Here is a 21,810-nt window from a genome sequence, read left to right as displayed (position 1 = left end):
AAAGAAACTGTCTTTCAGTAAACGTATTACTTTTATTTAAGGATGCAGTAAAGGTGAAAGTAGCAAAGAACTCCTTAATCAGTCAAACAGATCTACTTTATGACAAACCTCTGAAAGAAATGCAGTCCGGGTAATCCCACCGCTTTCTATCGTCAATGTCACTGCATCGGGAAGATAGTTATTCACTACTAAAGGGATACTGAGGACTACTTGGTGAATAAACTGCTTTTTTGCCTCGTCCTTGTGCAATATTTGACCACCACTTGCAACTGTTTGCTTTAAAGAACTCTTTCTTGACCTTACAGGTGAAGGTAAACTGACGTTTCTAACTGAGATACAACAGCGAAATGGATCACTATTGGGATGGGCTGGATAGCAAGCAAAAGACTTGAGAAATCCAATTTTGCCCTCCTGAAAAAGCAGGTTTGAGAGGTTATAAACTTCACTCCAGAGATGAGAATCGCCAATTGGACGCCATCTAATCCTACCAGCTTCGGCCAAGTGTAGAGGCAGTGGTAACTCTTGACCAGGATATATTGGATCTAAGATCTGAAATGGTATTATTAGTACAAAATTATCAATGGACAAAGATATAAAAACAACTACCTATCGTAACTGACCAAAACAGAAAACTAAGATCATAGATCACAGAAATGAAAAACGAATATTTGTTTCTACCTTTGGGGACACACCAAATGGAATATCAAATCGCAGCTCCAATGGCATGGAAGTTGAATTCGAAAGTATAACCTAACAGAAGAAGTGTAAGAGATTTTCAATAAACATAAATTCATTCCATAACCAAGTTTGTGCAATACCGTTGAGTATAATCGGATTAATTTGCTGTACCGCTGCACTGAAACATCAAAGACAACAGGAACAACAAAACCAGCATTGGCATTTGTTCCATGGTTTTCCATATTGTCACTGTATGGCATAGAAAAATCAACCTCAAAGTAGGTAAGTCCTACAAGATCCATTGAAATCGGTTCAGAAGGCACTGATGTTCCATCAAGTTGAATGGTAATATACTGATGGCGAACCCCATTTGCCTTCTGGTCAAAAAGTCTCTCAGAGAAGTGTGCTGGCTTAACATGAATAAGTTGTTTCTCAGGAGTATCATCGATATATATTGGAATGGAAGAACCTGGTTGCACATATTTTCTATTCGTTTCTGAGACATCCAACTCATCAGAATTAATTGGGCCTTGATAAACACGATATGCTAGAGGCAGCGATGTCAAGTTTTGAAGTACATAAGGAGCATATTTTCCTGCATATGTGTGCTTAGCAAACGGAGAATTTAATAACTTTTGGCTTTCAGGAAGATCATTTGGACACACTAGAACCCAAGCATCCTTGATCATCTCAACTGTCCTGAAAACACACTGTAAAGAACAAAAATCAGATGTATACAAGACTTAACAATTTAATAGAGCCAAGGTAATTCACCATATAGAAAATAACCTAGTCACTGAATGTTTTAATATTACCTTACAAACTAGTCTAAACGATTAAGGCATCTTTACAATCCATGTTACAATGAGCTCAACAATAGATTGTAGGGACATTTCCTAGTCTATCCACTGTTGTAATCAGTTGAACTGACATCCATGGCTAAAGTACAAGATATGCATTCCTTAAAAGGACCCACTTCTAAAATGAAATCTAAACTAGAGACAAACGTCCAAAACTGTCAAATGTACCCCGTACATAGATGCAAACTATTATCCAAATCAAAAACTAAGATCATCTAAACTGAAACTCAGTATGTCAGACAAACTTGACGATGATATGGTATCATTGGTAATACAAATTACAATTTGATTGATTTATTGCAGAGACAATTGTTGAAAGAAGACTCAAGAAACAGGCGGTTCTAAGGGAATAAATATGATCAATGGGCATGCTTCTCTGTATGCAGTTATCAATTTAATAAGTTGTCACATGCCATAGGTTGAAAAAGGAAAAAGGAAAAAGAAAAAAGAAGGCTTAGTAAAATGTTTAAAGGACATGGCAGGCTAAGGGATTCAGTGAAGTTCGCACCTCTATAAGGGATTCAGTGAAGTTCACATTAAGGTGTGCAGCTGATTTCAGATGGATATCTGTGAAATTGGAGCTGCTGAGACTCATCTCTTGTTTTCTAATCACATTGACCTCAAACTGCCAAGGTTCAATAAAAGGCTCCCAGAACACCTTCAGTCATTTTAAGCAGATAAGGAAGCTATTAGAATAACATTTACACCATATTAGATGTGGATGTAGAAGTTTATAGTCTACCTTGTGAATGTTATTGTAGTTTACTTGAAGGTCACCCGAAACTGCACCTTCGAGGTTATTTTCAGTCACAGTAATATGCAAGAGGATGTTCCCCAAGAGAATCTGAAACAGAGGTCCACTACAACTCCACTGTGTCAAAGGAAACACAAATTCTTAGCAAGGAAACTTCAAAAATTGAGACCGCCAAGAAACTTCAAAAACAAACGAGCTTGACCAATATTGACCTAAACACATAGTTCCTTGTTTCAAAAGTAGCATGACTTGATACATGCAAATGAAAGGAAGCACAAATTCTTCGCTAGGAAACTTCAAAAATTGAGACCAGCAAGAAAGTTCAAAAACAAACAAGCCAGACCAATATCGACCTAAACACATAGTTCCTTGTTCAAAAGTAGCATGAATTGATACATGCAAATGAAAGTAAATGAAAGACAGATACATAATTATTATATAATTTAAATTGTTAAAGATAAAAATAAAAAGAGTAAAAACGTAAAATGCTAAAATTAAGAACTGCAGAAAAGTAAGAAAGCATAACGGTGGTTTCCTTACAACAGGGAACATAAAATCAGGGCATATGAAAATGGCCAAATTATAGCTTTAGAAGTCAGGAAGGTCAACATACCCTTCCATCGCTTAGCAGAAAAGAAACCTTCCTAAGCTGGACTTTAACATCAATTCTACCAAAAGAAAATTGAGAAGGCCCTCCTTCAGCAACACTGAATTGTACACCATGCCAGAAGTAGAGAATGCTGTGCGAAATCCATACATCTAATTGATCAAATTGAACATCTACTTCAACATGCATAAGCTCCATAAGGTTATTTATGTCAGCTACCAAAAGCACCTGAGATATCTGGAAAAAGGGTGAAGATTGAACACTTCCATCCTGGCTTACCAATACCATGCCCTCCAGTTTTTCTACGTCGGATTTCACTTTCACATTTGTTCCATCAACAAAAAGTTCACTACTTCTACTGCACAAAGTAACTGCAATGGACCTAAAGGCTTTTGCTTCAACTATGTCAGATAACCCATTTGTAGAGCCATCTCCATGACATTCCTCTCCCTGATATTCCCCAAAAGCTCGGTCATCGGTCCAAACAGGTAAGTAAAATGTAATGAAAATATTCTCTGAGCTCACAATGAGGGCATCAGTGTCCTGCTCTAAGTTGTCCGGCAGACTTGTGGATGATTGTCCAGCATAAGATTTGAAAAGGTCAACAACCTCATTCCAGTAAGACAAATGTAGCCACACTTCAACACAAGGCAAGGAAACGTGAAGTTCATTTACACCATCTTTTTCTTTGGTAAGAGAAAATTCAAGAACTGACGAGGTTGAGCTTGTGGACTTGCATCTTGCTAATACAAAAGAATTGGGTAATGAAAATATTTCTAGGGAAGAAAAACTTAGAGCTACACTTAAGAGAGTGTCATTTCTCAATGATGCAGAGCAGATGAATTTCATTTCAGCAGTAGCAATAGGATCTTCCGAGACTCTTTGGGAGGGATTCAACTGTATCAACAATGAATTGATATAGCATCTAACTTCAGTATAATTAATGCTTGAAACAACAGGTGGAACTGCATTTTTCTGTGCTAAGCACCTTTTTGACTGAAGAAATTGTAGAACATCAGACTTGAAACATTCAGATACATCAGAAACTACAGAAAATTGATTTATGATATCATTTAGCCCCTCAAATCCATAAAAAAAGTGATCATCTGCAAGAAAAGAAGAGAATGGATCAACAACTTATACAAGATAATAGTGAAAGAATTTTGGTTAACTTGAATATGAAAGATGAACTCCTACCCTCAGGCTTAAGCTGACAGTTTCCAACTCTGATCATGACACAAATGTTTGAGGGAGAACTTTCACATGACGATTCACTTTCACAAGGTATTTTCACCCAAACGTCAGCACCTAGGGAAGCAATTAACGGAACATCTACAAAGGAATTGTATTGATTGTCCTTGAAAGACAGGAATGATAGAAACAAGTCTCGTCCAAATAAATTTAAACAATGATTTCTTTTAGCAAGTTTATCAGTCGGGACCCAACATTCATGGGGAATGTCCTTCAATACATTATTTGAACTGCTTTGAATAAATGTACAGTAGAACTGCTGAAGTTCGCTCTTTAGAAACTGACCCTCGTTGCTTTCCACGGGCACAACTAAAACAGAGTCCAGTATCTCAATCTTGTAGATAAAGGAACATTCACTTTCACTTTCAGTATCTTCATGCCCCATGGTGACAAGCTGGTCATTAGAATCTGAACTCCAATCAGACGATGAAAAGTAACCAATTATTATGGCCAGATATTCAGGAGGTAAGATGCAATATACATGCTGTATGCCAAAGCATAGTTCAACATGCGAACTCAATGGCCCACATTCTTTCCTCACACGTACATTTAAAATAGGAGATAAATTCAAGACCGAGGGGCCCCACAGAAACTCGCGTAAATTCTGTGACGACCAAGATGAACTGAGAACTAACCCCTCAGTAGAACACAATATATCAAAGCTGTTTTCAGAAATTAATACTGAAGAGTTGGACCTAGGCACGGTAATTGTCCCAACAATGCATTTTGAATCATGAAAATGCACTCTGATTCCACAGAGATTGACATCAATTACAAGCGGACTACTAGTAGTGGCAGAACTCCCACACGCAGCAGAAGCTTCAACCACAGATGAGTGCTTCAATGCTGGGGCATGGAACTTTTTAGATACCTCCTTTATGCTGGATAGTGGGCTGCTGATTCTGCTGTCCCTTATACTGAAATACTTTCTCCACTCGGGACTGGCATAAAGCAAAGAACTTTCAAGGTTACCAAGGGAACCAGCATTGGATAGCATAACAAAAGGAAAATGATCTAAAGGTATGCTTGCATACTCAGAGGACCCAGTTTCTACAAAGTTGGAGAAACCAAACCTTTGAGACCCAAAACCAGGAACACTTTTTGGATACCTAGCATCCACAGATGAGCTCAAAGTGTTCTTACCAGGATTAGATGCACCATAAGTAGAAAGTTTATCAAAAAATGCAACCAGAAGCCGGATAACATATGGGTAGCAGTGGAGATCACCGTTATTCAAGCATATTCTACATTTTTTACGAACAGTCTCCTTCGGATGAGATTCATATTGTAAAGTAAAGCATGCTTCATTATTTCCAATGGTGTTGGCAAAATGATCATTTCTATTGCCAATCCCAATCTCATGTGGATGTAAAGCATTCATAGATGATTGATTTCCAGATGAATACAAAATCCGACTATCACTTTTATCAGCCAATTTAGAAGTGGTGATACTCAATGCGTTCATTAAGATCCAGCATTCCTCAATTTTTGAAAGCGAATAACTGCACATTGAAAAACAGAGCATCAACTTCTTTTCTCTCTTTTTTTATTTTTTTTATTTGGGCGGGATAAGAAAACTTCAATCTATTAACTAAGGGACTTAAGAAACAAGCTGTTGCCTATCCAGCACAAAATAAAGCAACAAAACAACAAGGAACTCCACTAAAAGAAACCCCTTAGTCCAAACGAGCAGACCAATTCAAGAGAATCAAATGTATGGGAGCACCCAGAGTGTTTAGAAAAATAATAAATCAGATCCCACAGAAACAGAACAGTCACCTCTTCCTTTATATCTTTACAGCTGTCCTTTCCCACCAAACTACCCAAAAAGAAGCCAAAACAGAATAATTCCATAGAGCAACAACTTCAATATCAGCAACAGTTCTTACAGATTAAATGATCCATGCAAGCAAACACTTTTTTTTTGTTTTGGCTAAACATATACCGTTAAAGAAAAAAGGAAGAAAATTCATGGTAGGATGGAAAAGTCCATGACCACCAGACCTATACTTCTCAAGCAAAAAGATGAACAATCAAGAATCAAAATTATGGTCTAGCATCTCTGACATGCAATCATGCTAGAAGTTTATGGAAACTATAATGGTAAAAGGTGCAGGTGTGTTCAATTGTCAGATTTCAAGAATGCTTCTATCGAGACAAGTCTAAATGTATGCAATAACAAAAATGAGAAAGCTAAATACCCCATGTCCAATTGTTGGAATTTAACCATGAATGACGAGCTATTTTCTTCTTCATTTTCCAGTTCGACTTCAATCTTCACTGTCTCCAGTTTGATATTGGTAGAGAAACCGAAAACAGGATTCCCTAATCCATTTGATGTGGCATCAAGTGAATCAATAGTTCCCAAGGGTAGAGAATCAAAATTCACTTGCAGAGCACCTAGATATTCTATCAATCCCAGCATTGCAGCATATATTGATGGAGAAAAATGTGCATGAAGTGATGATACAATGACACAAGCCTGAGATCAAAAGAAGAACTGAGAAACACAGAATTGATACATATGATTCCTGTGCACCCTAATTTCAAAACTGCAAATAAGAGGAGTACATCAAATGAAAAGTTATTACTTGCAACTGTCGTACCTCCAACTGTTTCAATATTGACTCATCTTGGATCAAGCAAAATGCAAAGGAGACAGAAGGACTAAGTTTCTCCAAGATAGAAATTGGAGAAGAATGAGAAGGCATCGTTACCTTCAACTGCACAGAACTTTATCGTTACTCATTTGATCCTCAAAAATGTAAGAAAACAATAAAGGGTACAGTCTCTGACAAGAACCTGACCTCAAAATCATTTAACTTGACCTCATAGTGATCGTACAGATCTTGAATTTGGACGCATGGAGAAATATTACAGCTGGAAACTGAAGTTAAGAACTTTTTCAGAGTATAAAATTGTTCCTCATCATCTGATGGCTGAGATCCCATATCACATTTAGTCCTAAAAAGAAGAGAGCCTGCTTCAAAAACCTGTCAAAATTTGCATTAGAAAGAGGGAAAAATCAAGCTTATTTTAAAGTTAACATATCAACTATCTACCATTATTTTCACAGAGCACATGCATGGATAACAACTTGGTTAGAGATTAGTTTGGTCTTGGAGCCAATCAAAATTTTTGGTTTCTTTTTGGCTTCTTTGTGATTGGTTATGATAAGAGGAGAGGAGAATCAGAGAATGTGAGTTGGCAACCCATCTTTTTCTTCCTCATCTAGCTCCATGATTTGCAAGGCTAAGTACTGGCGAAGTTTGTTGTAGCTTGGATCAGTGCTGATGGCAGGCCCAGCGCAGTTGATGTGGTTCAAAGAAGAAAAACCTAATGTTTGCATTTTTCTGCACTGGCATATTATGAGTGAAGGTGAGGCTTAAAGTTGTAACCATTTAGGGGAGTGAAATTCACACTCCCTAATCTAAAATCCACACTCCATGTTTCCTTTTATAGTATCTTAACATCACATTTTTACAATCCACACTACAAAAAGACAAAATTTTAAGACACTAAAAAAGGAAACATGGAGTGTGGATTGTAAAATGGGGAGTGTGAATTTTCATTCCCCTTTATTTATTTCTTGTCCGGTTACATTAGATATGGGGAGGAGGGTGTTTAGAGAAGCTGGATTGGATTCGGTTATCCCATAAACTATAAGTTTTGTTTCTACAATTTTCATCGTATTAATAAGTTATTGTCGCACATGACAAAACAAAAAGAACAAATATACATATGAAGATATTGACAATATTTTGTTAATCAACGAAATTACCAAGTTATGTGGATCAGATATTGCCTCTCTCCAAGGAACATTTATGATGATATTGAAGATAGTAACATCCCACACCACTTTCCTATGATGTGATAAAAGGTATCTGCAAGCAGAAAAGCAAAAACATTGAATAACAGAACGTAAGCAAATATCATACATGAGTTTGTATAACTAAACACAATCATGGGAGTAAACAAGCTTGGAGGGTCAAGACAAATAGCACATTGCACGTGGCAAGACGAAAACTTACTCAGCTTTCGACAACAGTCGACCATTGACATTTTCTATCCCATTTAGCGACAGAAGGACCTGCAGCAGATCATATTATCCGGTATTAAAATGAGAAATGAACAGAGAAATTAAAAATATATATATATATATGCTCTATTTTTTCTTTTTCCATTTTACTATGTTTGAAAACTTGGAAGCATAATTTTTGGGGTGAAACTGGCACCCTCTCTTTTACAAATCACCCCCCCCCCCCTTTTCTCTCTCCACCGTCCACGCACATATCCATTGAAACATTAATCATGGAGGGAGGTGTGGTTTGTCAAAAAGGGGTGTCAATTCCCTTAATTTTTCCTTCTTGTCATAAACGGTTAGAAGATGGTTATCAGTTCCCTATAATATATACTGTGAAAAATAATTAAAGCAGGGCTATCACAAACCCAAAAATGTCAAGAAAGGAAATAATATCAAATATAAGTATGAAGAATAATAAAAATATTTATTTATTTACCAATAACCAGATCTATCAAGAGAAAAATATAAGTATAATGTGTAACTGAATTCATTCAATCAAAATTTTACAAAATAAATGATGACAGGAAAGGAAAGTGCAACTATCATGTCACTTTCTTCCAACCAAACTTTCCCCAGATAATGCACCTCTAGTTAAACAGATGAACAGATTCATAATCTAATATGCACAGCACATCTCTATAGCCTATGTAACTTTCTGCATATTTAACTTCTCAACATCTGGACAATTGAGCGACTTGAATTCCTAGAAGGGGCTTTCTTAGTAGCATACTGATCCAAATTTTGGGGTTCAATCAAAAATCTGAAACCCATATAATTTTTTTTTAGAAGAAACAGCTTTTTATTAAAAAAGCAAAAATCGAGATACAGGGAGGCAGACAAGGAGTCCGCTTTAATGATCTAAAGAGGGCAGCTAGGGCTATAGGCCTAGCATCTCATCTAATAATACTAATCAAGGCTTAGGGGCTTATACTACAGCTGCTTGCCAGTTAAGTATAATGGAAGAAAGATTATAATCCTTGAATTCCTTAGAAATAGAAACCCATAAGGATGCCCAGAACTTGACTCTCTCCCACAGGTCTTCCTTCTCCACCCCTCCATAGTTTTCAAATAATCTTTTATTTCTTTCCATCCAGACCACCCAAACTACAGCTAGCACCCCACAACCCCAAAGGGTTCTGACCTTTTTACCTTTACCAAACGCTATGGGGTTTTCTCTTAGCAAGTCATTTCTCTCTAATGGAGTTGTCCAGTCCACTCTTGCCTCCCTAAATAATTTTTTCCATAAGAAATTAGCCACTTCACAATGCACGAAGACATGATCAGCACTTTCCCCTTGAGCTTTGCATAAAAACTTTGAGAACAAGGAATTTTTTATTTCTTAAAAAAAAATAAAAACCTTCCAATGAAAGAAAAAAGGTACAGGAGCTGGGGACAAGTTCACAACAGAAAAGAACTGGAACAAAAATCATCAACAAAGGAAACATCAGGAGTACAAAACTAGCCTAGGAGATACAAAGCCCTGAAAGATCAGCTACAGAAGCCATCCAGACTTTGAGAACTAGGAATTGATATCTAAGATCTTGAAATAAAAAAGAAATGTATATCGACTGTTACCTTCCAGGCTGACTTTATGTGAACCAAAAAAATAAGTGCGTATAAAGTCTTAAAAGAGTGGCTCATAAATAAGCATGGCAAAGCCGCCAAAAAAGGGGAAAAAAAAAATAAAAAACTATGGGAAATAATATAAACCAACTCACCCTTCCATGCTGACTTTCAAAGGATTTTAAAGCTCCAAGAAAATCCATCAACTTTAAGAAAAATTCTGCATCAATGGTGACTTCTAATGGTTGAAGCATCCCCTGAGTAGAAGTGTTCCAGTAATGAAACTATCAATAAAGAACTTCCTGAATAATTAACAACCACCAAAATCTATCCAGATACCCAAAAGAGGATCATTAAACAACGTATTGGTATATCAGAGAAATAGAGGGTAATAGTACCTTAATGGACAATTCAGCCTCGAGGTTTGATGATACATCCACTTGCAATCTACAGGAAGGATTCTCGTTTTCCACTTCGTTCTTCTCATTATTAGGCTGAAAATAAAGAAGGTCAATCACAGGAACTGATCCCTATACGATTGCCTCTACTAAAAATTAACTTCATAAAGGTAAATGAGTCTCTCGGTCAATGACCTTGTTTGAGCTACATTGTCGAAAGAAAGGCCAGCCAGTCAAGAATCTTAATGGTTTGGAAATACATAAAATTAATGCTGCAAGAAACAGTAACCATCACCCTAAGACCTGATTCTGAAAGCAAAATGCTTGCAATTTTGTATTTCTTAAAAAATTGAGTATATTTCCAAGTACTGAAGACCATTGAATATCTCCTTTGGTTTCACAGAATCACCTAATACCTAACTTAACAGATCATTTACAGCTGAAAGTCTTAGAGTCCAATAAAAGAGTATGTCTGCCGATTCTCCATACAAAAGAAAAAGGAAATTATATCAACTCCTAGATTAAAGATGAGGAAAAAATAGAAACTACAAACCCTTCGCAAATGCAGAATGACTTTCTTGTTACAAGGATAAACCATCTGCCCTGAGTTCACAATGGTGACAATGGCTGCAGATTCTTCCCTAAATTTGCACTCCGTAGTCACCCCATTCAACATCAACTCTGCAATTTCTTGGCCATACTTCCTGAAAAATCAAACCGCCCAGTAACTAAGATCTGCTAACAGCAAAATTGTGGCAGAAAGAGAGAGGCAGCAACACTACAAACAATTTTGTTTGGTCAAGATACAATCCATCACCCAGAGAAATACGAGTACACTAAATGAAAACCATTTGATAGAAAAGTATTTCCTTATGCGTTCCACTGGTCTTATGATTCAGAATAGTATGCCTAAGAGCCATTAACTACCTGTTCAAATTGACTGCATGAACCCTTAATTATTTTTCATTTGTTTGGATAATTCAGTCGTACAATTAAGATACATATTAACTGACAGTACCACAGTATGTGACCCATGGGTTAGGTTTAGATGACACAAATAGGGTAATGTTCTCTTGCCAGAATATATGATATGTTATTTTGTCAATCTGAAACACATATTTTAAATAAGAGCTTAATGGTTTAGATTAACTGTCTAGCAGCATCTTACGTCAGACTGTCTAGCAAAAGAACATTTCCCTACACAATTAGGTATTACTAGTTAAGTTCACCTACAATTTTCGAGATATAGTTCAGCAATCAAGATATAGTTTTCATTTTGATGGGAGAGATCCAAGTTTCAGATTGAGGTGTATATGACAGTAAGCTTAAAAGTGAAAAGCACACGAGGAAATAACAGCCAACTCAATCCAGCTTCACTTCAATTTTATCAAGCTCTGCTGGAGCTTCACTCAGGCCAAGCTCAAGAAAAATGCAGAGCCAAACTCAAACAGCCAATTATTTAACCAGTTAGCCACTTGGGTCTCTTTTTAACCAGATGAAGTACTGAAAATAGGCACTCATACATGTTACGCAGTGTTGCAGAAATCCGATTGATGCTGAAATGGAGTGCGCATATATCAATCTTATCAGTTGTTCGAGCATCCCCATTGGATAAAATAGGAGGATTGAACTTTGTCGCCTCATATATATCCTGTACCCATAACAAGAGGATGGTATTTAAATTTAGAAATAATCTCGTTTTCTGCTACCTAATTGGTCGGGGAATACCTTAATAACTGCATCAGAAACAAAAACAGCCCCAGAAAATTGACCCAAGTCATCTGTTCCTCCAGCACCAAGCATACCAAGAGATAGCCAGTTCAGCCATCCACGGGATTTTCCAGTTGAAGAGTTCACCAAAAACTCCTGCAGCCACATAAAATAAGAAACATCTTACCTCACTGACAGGCAAAACTTTTCATGACATTTTCACAACCCTAAAAAGGCTAGATGTAATGGAATATGATACAATACACTCATGGGTATGCTAGCATACTTGAATACAACTCATACCTGCAACTCACATTCTGCAGCCGATCTGTAACTTAAAATATCATCTATGTCTAATTCTTTCTCCATCTGCTCCAATTCCCATCGAGTACTTTCATCAATTGGCTGATTATTAAAAATATAAGTGTCACTAACTAAGAATCAACCTTTAAATATGAAGTTCCATACTACATTCATCAAAAATATAATGACACAAATACAGAACTGGTACAAGGGAAAAGAAACAAAAGTCAGAATGAAAAAAACAATTTCAGGTGTGCAGGATTTAATATGCATCAGGCATGCAAACTATTTTCCCCAATAAAATCCTTGTTCAATTCCATTATTATAATAAATCAGTACGCGAGTTATTTAACTACAATTATCACATCTTTATACAACCAGCTGGAGAATAAGCTCATCTCTTATGCAATGATGCTGGTTATCTTTTTGTTTTGGTGTATGGATTCCACTTTATCTTTAAAACAGTGACAATGTTCAGGTTAACCACATGCACATTCAGGACTAAGAACTTGAAGTATAACTGATCTCTAAGGCCTTTGTGATGTTAAATTCAACTTTAAAGGCCTTTTATGTAATTTATCCTTCTGCTCTGAGCAGGATCCCTGGCCACATACACCAATTATTGGCATAAAGTGGGGAGATCCAAATACATTCCTATCAGTGGCCTCTCATTAAGACAGATTTTCTTCTTGTCATCAAAGCCTTAGCCCTAGCCTCCACACAAAAAGGAAAAAAAAAAAAAACATAGAAAACATAACAAAACGAAAGCTAATAACATGTATTTCCACCATATGCAACCATGAGTGCACAATTTTCTTTTTTCAAACAAGTAAACCCAAGTGTGGAACTAGTAGAACACTCACCTGATCATGGCGAAGAAAATCCAGCTTAGTCTTATATAGGTTAACATACTTCCGACAAGAGCTTCTGCAATCAGGAATTTATACTGCAATGTTAATTCAAGAGATGTATTCCCGCAAAATAATTACTGTAACAGTTGGTCAAATTTCTTTTGCATGGAAAACATAATGTTGTTTGATTCCAGCCTCTACAATGACTAGAGAGGAAACTGAAAGATAGCACACAAATTATGAGTTTTTCAGGCCCTACACTTCAGCTGGTCAGATAAAATATGAAAATTGTAACAGATGGTGAAACAGAGTTTATTAGTGAAAGGTCTGGATCTTAGATACTATTGCTTTAAAAAGTTACGAGATTATTCAACAGGAGTGTTGATAAGAAACAGGGACTACATATCTGTCAGTTCAGAATCTCATAAACAGAGATTGTCTAAACCTGATGGGAACGCTGACCCCAATAAACACTTTTTGTCCTAATCGGGAAAGTGTTTCCAAAAAAAAAAAATCCTTATTGGGAAATCCAGAGATTGCCTAAACTTGTTGGGAAATATGTGTGTGATTGTGCAAGCTGAGTAAAGTTTGCTTGATGATGTTTTACTTAATAAAATTGTGAAGGTATATAGAAACTCAACATACAGTCTCTGTCCGAAGTGTCTCCACGATGTTTTCTTTAATCTCTTCCGTACATCTGATAAGATAGATTCTTGCGCATAATGCCACCATAACATTTGCCAACCCTTCACCTTTTTGATAACGGACTACTCCAGGGACGATAACGCCCATACCTTCACAAGTCAATCACGAGAGATCAATTAAAATTTAAAAGCCACTTGAACTTCATAATCTTAACATTGAAGCCCAAGTAATATCAAGATCTTTACCGCTTTTCAAGATCATTAATGTGAAGACTTCTAAAGAAATAATAGTTTAGCAAGAACAGTGGTCAGAAAACTAATAGCTAAAAATAGTATGAGAAGAAAAACTTACTTCTTTCTCAATTCACATGTACAAAAATAATCCCACAGAAACAAAATCTGTTGCAACTGAACCTCATCTAAGCACATCACCTGACGGCACATCATGAAGATAGATGAGAAGCTAGTAAACCAACAAATTAAACCAATAGACACCTCAAAGACGATTTACAAACCAAGTCAGTTATCTCAGCGGTGATGGAGTACTGCGGGATTTTGCTATCAAGCTCTCCTGATCTGTTGACCTACATTCAAGACCATGTATTCTCAACTTCAGTATTACCGGGAGGCATATGTTACAAACTACCAATTTTATTCCTTTGAATCTGATCTACAAAACCTATCACCATTCAAAAAGTACTCTTTCCCGAAGATACACATATATAAAACAATTAAAATCATCATGCTTCTGTTTTTTACTCTAGATACCAAGAACAGAGTGAAAAGAGTAATGAAGTACAGATGAAACTTCAGGTTATTTTATACAAAGCCTCACAAAATTCAAAATATCAATGGCTTCGTTTTATGAGTCAGGAACCAGTTAGTATTGCAACACTGAGTGCCATGGAGTGCGATCTGTATTATTTTCTTTCAACATTTTCTACAAATTTGGTAGTGGGTTCTGACAGTTAATATCCTATACTTCGGAAAAATTTACAATTGGCAATTGACGTTAGGGGTAAAAGTTCTTAAGCTTTTTATATGGCGACATAACAAAAGTTTCTTCCATTACAATTCCAAGGACTAAAAAAAGTGTCAAATGCTAACAATTAGTCAAGTATGATAAACCTAAAGATCCAGGGAGAGAGGGAGAGGGACAGAGACAGAGAGAGTAAAACAACAGCAACTCTAATGACACAAACCAAAACTGTGTTTCATACCGAGAGTGACATGGAAACATCACATGGTGACAGTATGGAGTTGTTATATCTTTTCCCGTCATATCTTATATCTTGCCGTACTACGGAGTCCCCATCATTGTTCATAGCCATCAACTCCACCGCCCCATCAAGTGTGCCACAGTAAAACTCCAAACCCATAATCTCCACAGTTTTGTTAACTTGGCCCCCTCTTCCCTTTGCAAGTGACCTGAGATATTACAGAATAATAAAACCAAAATAACATTAGCAATACAACTTATCACATATCATAAATACAATGTGTCCTAACTCCACAACCATTTCTATCATTATATTATGGGCTGATATGTAATTGACAAAAAGTTTCTTTTTTTATTTAAAAAATAATAATAATAATTTTTTTCTTTCAGGAAAGAAAGAGCTTTAATTGATATAATCAAAGAAAGTATAATGCAACGAAAGGTGGCCAATACATCAGCACAACCCAGTTAGGCACGTGGTATAACAAAAAAATTAATAGAAATAAGAACATAAAGAAACAAGGGAATCCAAAGACCATACATACTTCATCACACATAGCAGACATCAATTAGTCAGCTATAGGAACGTTCATCTTAAATATCAGATATCCACTCAACACAGATCCCAACAACCCACGCTTAACTTCAACCAATGTGCACCATTCACTGCTTCACACAACCAAACCACATCTATAGCCCACTATAACCCAATAACCCAAACCATAACGTTGTAATCTCTAGTTCACTACCACCATTTAGGATACTACTTGGCTGGCCATATATGGTCAGCCATGCCTAACCAATCTCTCTCACTTTCCAACACTGCGTACTTTTTTCTTTGTTCCTTTAGAGCTGATAAGGATCTCTTCTTCTTCCCCATCAGTTCCACTTCTCCAGTTCAAAATTAAACCAACTTTAAAGAGAGAATGCTCAACCACAGTACATACATCGATCATCAACATTATCTAGAAAAAGAAATTCTGCAACATGTAACTCTCTAACCCATTGTTATTCCAAGGCGATGAGGACTCAGAGTAGTCAGCAAAGGTCAAATTGAATCAAGGAGACGACCCTGCAGAGTGAGGGTTTCCGTCATCATCGGCGACAAGGAGGAGCTCTCCACCTTCACCAGCAGTGGGTCATCGGAGGGGTCCACAAATATTGAAGAATTAGAGGAAAAGAGTCATGGCTGCTAAGATATTGAAGTATTGGAACTGAACGCTGGGGAAGAAAAGAACCTAATCAGATGTTTAGAAAGAAAGAAAGGAAAAAAAAAAAAAGGGCACGTGTTGGCGCGTTGTACAATTGGAGAGACACGTTAGGGTTGGTTAGGATTGGCTGACCATATATGGGCGGCTGTATTATCCCACCATCTATGCTCTATTGATATATCCTAGGTCAAATGACTCAAATCACTGCTATTAACAAGGGCATTAATATTATTCGTAGGTAGGTAACAGTCATCCTCAAGCTTTGATTGTTATCCAAACAAAAGGACGGCACAACCCGGCATGGCACAAGCAATTAAAAGATCTTCTTTTAGGGCTGTTAACACACACACACACACAAAAAAAACAAACAAACAACCAAGCATTGTATAACCTAAAATGCCAAATTATGTTCATATTATTTAAGTTAAGAAGCTGTTGTATTGCAACTAAGAAATTCTAGCTCTTTTCTTTTTTAGACGAGGAATGAATATTGTATTGCAACTAAGAAATTCTAGCTCTTTTCTTTTTTGACGAAGAATGAATTTGTATCCATAAGAGAGGAGCAGAAACAAGAAACGAGTCAAAAAAAAAACAGCGACAAGAAAAAAAAAAAAAAAAAATACTACAGCATGAGGAAAATCTATGGAAAGAGATAAACCAATGCAAAAAACACTTAATGACTAAAACCACCGCAGCCTTTCCGTCTAGAATAATGCAGGAGAAAGTTTAGTCCTTTTAGCTAGTGCTGAAGCAAATAAGGCCGACAAGAACCTAACATATTCTACTAAAGTCCCTCCACCCATTCAAATTACCCAAATTACAGCCAAAACACTGCAACTCCAAAGGGGTATCACCAAACCTATGAAAGTCTAGCTATTATTGCAGGTGAAAGCAATATGGGCCAAATATAATTGAAAAGTACACTTGAAAATTTATATGCCTAATCAGAGACTCAGGAATTCGAACCAAAGTAAAATCTGAAGAATGACAATTAAGAAAAGTAATACAAACTACCACTATCCCAAAGGAACCTGTGAATTACCCGGAAGGATTTTGCTTCATAGTCCTCAAGCTGGAAATCTTCAAACCAAAAATATTACATGCCTGAAAAAGAAAAATTAGGGAACAATGAAATAGCATTAGGTTATTCTTTGTTATTCAAGAAATGAAGATTTTGCACTAAACTTTTTACTCTTAAAACCAAATTACTAGTAGAATATTTGATTAATATAATAAGTAGGTTGTTTAGAAAAAATAATCATAAAAAAAGGACAGTTTTACTTCTATTTCTGTGGACTGCTTGTCAACATATCGTAGCTTCTAGAATAAAACTTTTCTTCTCGAAAATAAAAACGAAAACTAATGGAAAAACGAAAACATAAAGTACACCCAGTAAGAAATCTACCGAGCCACTGAGCTTGTCATGGTACAAGATATGAAAATCTCTGATTGACACTTGGATGCTGTCAAGAACCTGGGAGCAAAGGAATGAACATCAGTAGCAATCAGTATTTCAGTAATACTCATGACTCCTGAAAATTATTACATGTGTTCAGCGGTAGTGAAATGGACCTTTAAACTCTTTTGATTTTACATATTCACATGGAAAAAAAACAAGGAAAGATATGCTTATGATTATATGAAATCACTTCTGCAATCGAAAAATCAATCAAAGTTTAAAGATTAGCTTATTAAACAAGAAATAATCACAAAGTAATGTCACCTTAGCAGTAATTATTGATCTAAGCCCAGCCTGGTTTTCTGCAGAAAAGAGAATAAAAATAAATGAATAAAAAGCATACTGCATATAAGCACCAATAGTTTCAATTTAGTTGCTAAAACTAGCTCTGGAAAAGATTAATATAGTAAGTCCCTGAGGATCTAGAACTGTCATCAATACTAAGAGAATTACATTTTCTGTCAGAATAAGAGATTCTGTCAAGAGTGAAAAAATTCCAACCTATTCTTCACAGTATATCAGTACCCGCAAACAGTAGGCCAGGCCCCACGTGTACAGACGAGATAGGGTGACAGCTAAAGTGGAAAATTAAAACAATTTACACATTTTTCCTATTGTACACAGCACAATTCTATGTAGTAAGAAAAAACAAAATAGTATACAAACATAGTAAAGCAAGAGTAGACTTCAAACAAAATAATGTAATTATAATCCTCCCAGAAACTCAAAATTCTGCAATAAGGGAGTCCTCATTTTCTAGGCATTTTCTACAAATGGTCAATAACTGTAATTCAAACATAAAATGCAATCAAGTATATTTTCCAGCAGGAAAAGAAAAGTATAAATATAAGAGCCCATCCTTATTTCCTCTTGAAAGAAACTTACCGCATACACATTTTGATAATTTGGCCAGTTCTGCTGCAGCAAGTTTGGCCTTTTTTCCAGCAAACTCTCGTTTTTCAACTTCATCCAAACTCCACTGCAAATAAAGAACAGAGTTTCTAATTAAATTATCCCTTTTTACATGCTTTCTTAATTATTTACATCTAAAACTCATATTACATAGGATCCCCTCATATAATATGTAAAACCAATTCTGGGCTTTATAGCTTGTTTTCTTTTTTCAGATAGGTCTTGTGATGTACTATCTTTTTCCCATATATTGCCAAAGGCTTGTACTCGTCAAATCCAGTTACATTTATAAATATATATATATATATATATATATATATAATATATATATATAATATTTAATATTGAAATCACCTCTTCATCATCTCGTTGGGATGCACATAGGAAGACATTTTCCAAACTAATTACAAAGGGGTCCCCACCAAGCGTTTTCCATGGAACTTTGATGCTTATCTTTCCAATCCGACCTATCAGTAAAATCCATAAATTAGATGGAATTACCCGTATACAAGCACGCAATGAAAAAGTTCACATTCTTATCATCCAACCGATTAATCCAAAGTTATGATGCAGGATTCCAGGCACAAGAACAACAAAACAGGTTTGTGAAGCTCTAGAAGAAACGCTTCTTTCCACAAAGAGTATCCGATGCCGGAAAACACAAGTGCCCGGTGATAGTGACAAATTGTTCAATTATCAAACAAACACACACATAGCGTAGCTTAACCAAATCCATTAAAACCTACATTCCTGGGCCACTTGCATACAAAATTCACTTACATTCATACATAAAACACACACACACACCCCATTCATTCCGGTACATTTAGACCTGAAGATTTCTCAAGTGAAAGCAGTACCTTGTTTGAGAGCGAAAGGCAACTGGAGATAATCAAAGGCTTCGAGACTAAGCTCGACGTTTTCCAAGAACACTTCCTCTGCAAATTCAGTCACCAATTTTTTCAAGAAAATACGAAATCAAGCCATCAATCAAGGTGAGATAACGAAAATTAAAGGCGAGTGAATTGAACATACCATTCCAAATCTCCATCTTGAGCTGGTGCTTGTGAAAATCCTTGACATAGCGACCGAGATAGCCGTGAAGAATCTGGCTGACGAGTCCTTCGAACATTGTTCCGTTTCTGATGATTCACACCGTCGAACCCATTCGAATTGCAATCGGAACAAGTCTGTATATGAATGAAGTAATAGTAGTAGTAGTAGTAGTAGTAGTAGTAAGAGAGCACAGCCGGAGAAAGAGTCTCAACTACGACGACGGCGTTGAGAACGAGAAAGAAGAAGAAGAAGAAGAGAGCACCGGCGTAGCGGTAGCGCCAAGCCGAGAAAGTGAGAAACTGAGGGAAAATAAAGCCTTAGTTGTACCTGCCACAGCCTATTTACACCTGTTTTTATTTACTCTTTTTTTTTTTTAGAAGCACTATTTACTTGGCCGACGGTTCATTTTTTCTTGGTAGAAAAGAAAGAGTGCTTTCGGTTTTTCTTTTATAGCAAATTACCACTAGGTACAATTTCAGCCCAGATTTTACCACTAGTAGACCTTTTTTTTTATGTCCCTTGTGGTACTGTAGCTTACCCATGCACAAACGCCAAGCCCATGCGGCAATTTCTTTTTATTTTTGAATTGATTTATATTAACGAGTAAATTATCAAATTGACCTTTGTAGAGTTTTAAATAAATTCAAAGTGCTTTGGATAATTAACATGATTTAACCCTACTGACCTTCAATATCATTCTGAAGGATACTTCATTCTTATCTTTGTTCTTTTCTTTGATTGTATGTTTCTCTAGAGTTCAATTTGTTGGCTAATAAGTCATTATGCATCTACATATATTGAATTTGTTAAATGTGTCAATAAGTCCAGTTTTCTCTATCCCATAAATCAATCTCTTCCCACCCATTATGACATGAAACAGAGATTGATCATCAGTAACCAAGTGTTTCCAGCTTGAGCTGAGAAAACTGATATCAGAATTAAATAGAAAAATGGGATATACAACCTCAAAATTTGATCATGATCAGCACTAGTCAACCTAAAGTCATATAACTTTGAACACTCATCTAATAGAGCTAAATGTATAATTCCCAAAACGGCATTTTCTTTAACTTTCCCTATATCTTCTTTCCAATTGTTGTTCTGTAGATGTCTATGGTAGCCCATAATGCATGCGAATTGCATTTCTATTGCATGTAATTAGGTCTCTGTGGTCTTATCTTCTTCCATTCAGTTGTTGTATCCTCTTCTTTAATTGCAACGGCTTTTCTCTTTTGTCTTTCGTTTGAGTACTTGTTGCTTCTTCAACAGGTGCTTCCCTCTTCCTCTTTGCCATTGCGATTAATCTATATATATGATATGCGAATATATGAGTATTGACTCTCAGTAGAACATCTTTATGAAAAAATACTGACCCTCAGTATTTTTCTCATTATCCATGTATCAGATCCTAATTTTGTTGTGATAGAACATGAAGGACAAATTTAAACCAAAAGAAACACATTCTCAAGAATAACAATCACAAACTTATCACACAGCTTGCACCAAACATATAGGACTAACAAGGACCACAAGCCCACTACTCAAAATTTGAACTCTTCCATTTTATCAAGGAAAAGGATACTGACCCTCAATACCACATTGCACACATTGCACATTTTAATGCTACTGACTATCAAAACTCAGGTTTTACTCACTATCAAAACTCAGGTTTTACTCACTCCAAACAGATTGTTGCTACTCAATCCTCACTAGCTTTAACTACAATCGAAATTTTAATGCTACTGACCCTCAAAACTCAGGTTTTACTAGAGCCAAATAGACTACTACTACTTAATTCTCACTAGCTTTTACTGTACTTGAAATTTTAATGCTACTGACCTTCAAAATGATGTCCTCAAGCCAAAGAGGCTACTGCTACTCAATTATTACTAGCTTTAACCGAAGTTGAAATTTTAATGCTACATACTAACCCTCAAAACTCAGCTTTTACTCTAGCCAAATAGGCTACTGTTACTCAATCCTCACTAGCTTTAACTGTAATTGAAATTTTAATGCTACTGACCTTCAAAATTATTCAATCAAGCCAAACAAGCTACTAGTACTCAATCCTCACTAGCTTTAACTGCAATTGAAATTTTAATCCTACTGACCTTCACAACTATTCAATCAAGCCAAACAAGATACTGGTATTCAATCCTCACTAGCTATGACTCTGTTACTGACCCTCAAAACTTAGGTTTTACTCAAACCAAACAGGCTATTGCTACTCACTCTTCACTATGCTTAACT

General features: G+C 36.2%; 1 protein-coding gene across 1 annotated transcript in view; it reads right to left on the bottom strand.

The window, feature by feature from the left end:
* Positions 1-19,872, bottom strand: part of LOC112188429 — a 28,918-nt gene extending 9,046 nt beyond the window's left edge. Inside the window, 31 exon segments of the mRNA XM_024327546.2 lie at positions 109-549; positions 679-750; positions 819-1,388; positions 2,047-2,196; positions 2,281-2,409; positions 2,906-4,005; positions 4,097-5,652; positions 6,352-6,632; positions 6,757-6,873; positions 6,958-7,143; positions 7,932-8,034; positions 8,182-8,240; positions 9,953-10,054; positions 10,196-10,291; positions 10,749-10,899; positions 11,719-11,846; positions 11,924-12,061; positions 12,209-12,310; positions 13,072-13,135; positions 13,705-13,810; positions 13,813-13,853; positions 14,056-14,135; positions 14,219-14,287; positions 14,924-15,131; positions 17,176-17,237; positions 17,539-17,607; positions 17,857-17,894; positions 18,478-18,571; positions 18,859-18,971; positions 19,365-19,442; positions 19,540-19,872. Coding sequence (XP_024183314.1) covers positions 109-549; positions 679-750; positions 819-1,388; positions 2,047-2,196; positions 2,281-2,409; positions 2,906-4,005; positions 4,097-5,652; positions 6,352-6,632; positions 6,757-6,873; positions 6,958-7,143; positions 7,932-8,034; positions 8,182-8,240; positions 9,953-10,054; positions 10,196-10,291; positions 10,749-10,899; positions 11,719-11,846; positions 11,924-12,061; positions 12,209-12,310; positions 13,072-13,135; positions 13,705-13,810; positions 13,813-13,853; positions 14,056-14,135; positions 14,219-14,287; positions 14,924-15,131; positions 17,176-17,237; positions 17,539-17,607; positions 17,857-17,894; positions 18,478-18,571; positions 18,859-18,971; positions 19,365-19,442; positions 19,540-19,636 — 6,600 coding nt within the window. The 5' untranslated portion in view covers positions 19,637-19,872.
* Positions 19,873-21,810: the final 1,938 nt, after the last annotated feature.

The sequence above is a fragment of the Rosa chinensis genome, chromosome 2, assembly GCF_002994745.2.
Source record: "Rosa chinensis cultivar Old Blush chromosome 2, RchiOBHm-V2, whole genome shotgun sequence".
Taxonomy (NCBI): Eukaryota; Viridiplantae; Streptophyta; class Magnoliopsida; order Rosales; family Rosaceae; genus Rosa; species Rosa chinensis.
The sequence above is the reverse complement of the archived record's forward strand: the minus strand, read 5'-3'. Positions and strand labels throughout refer to the sequence as shown.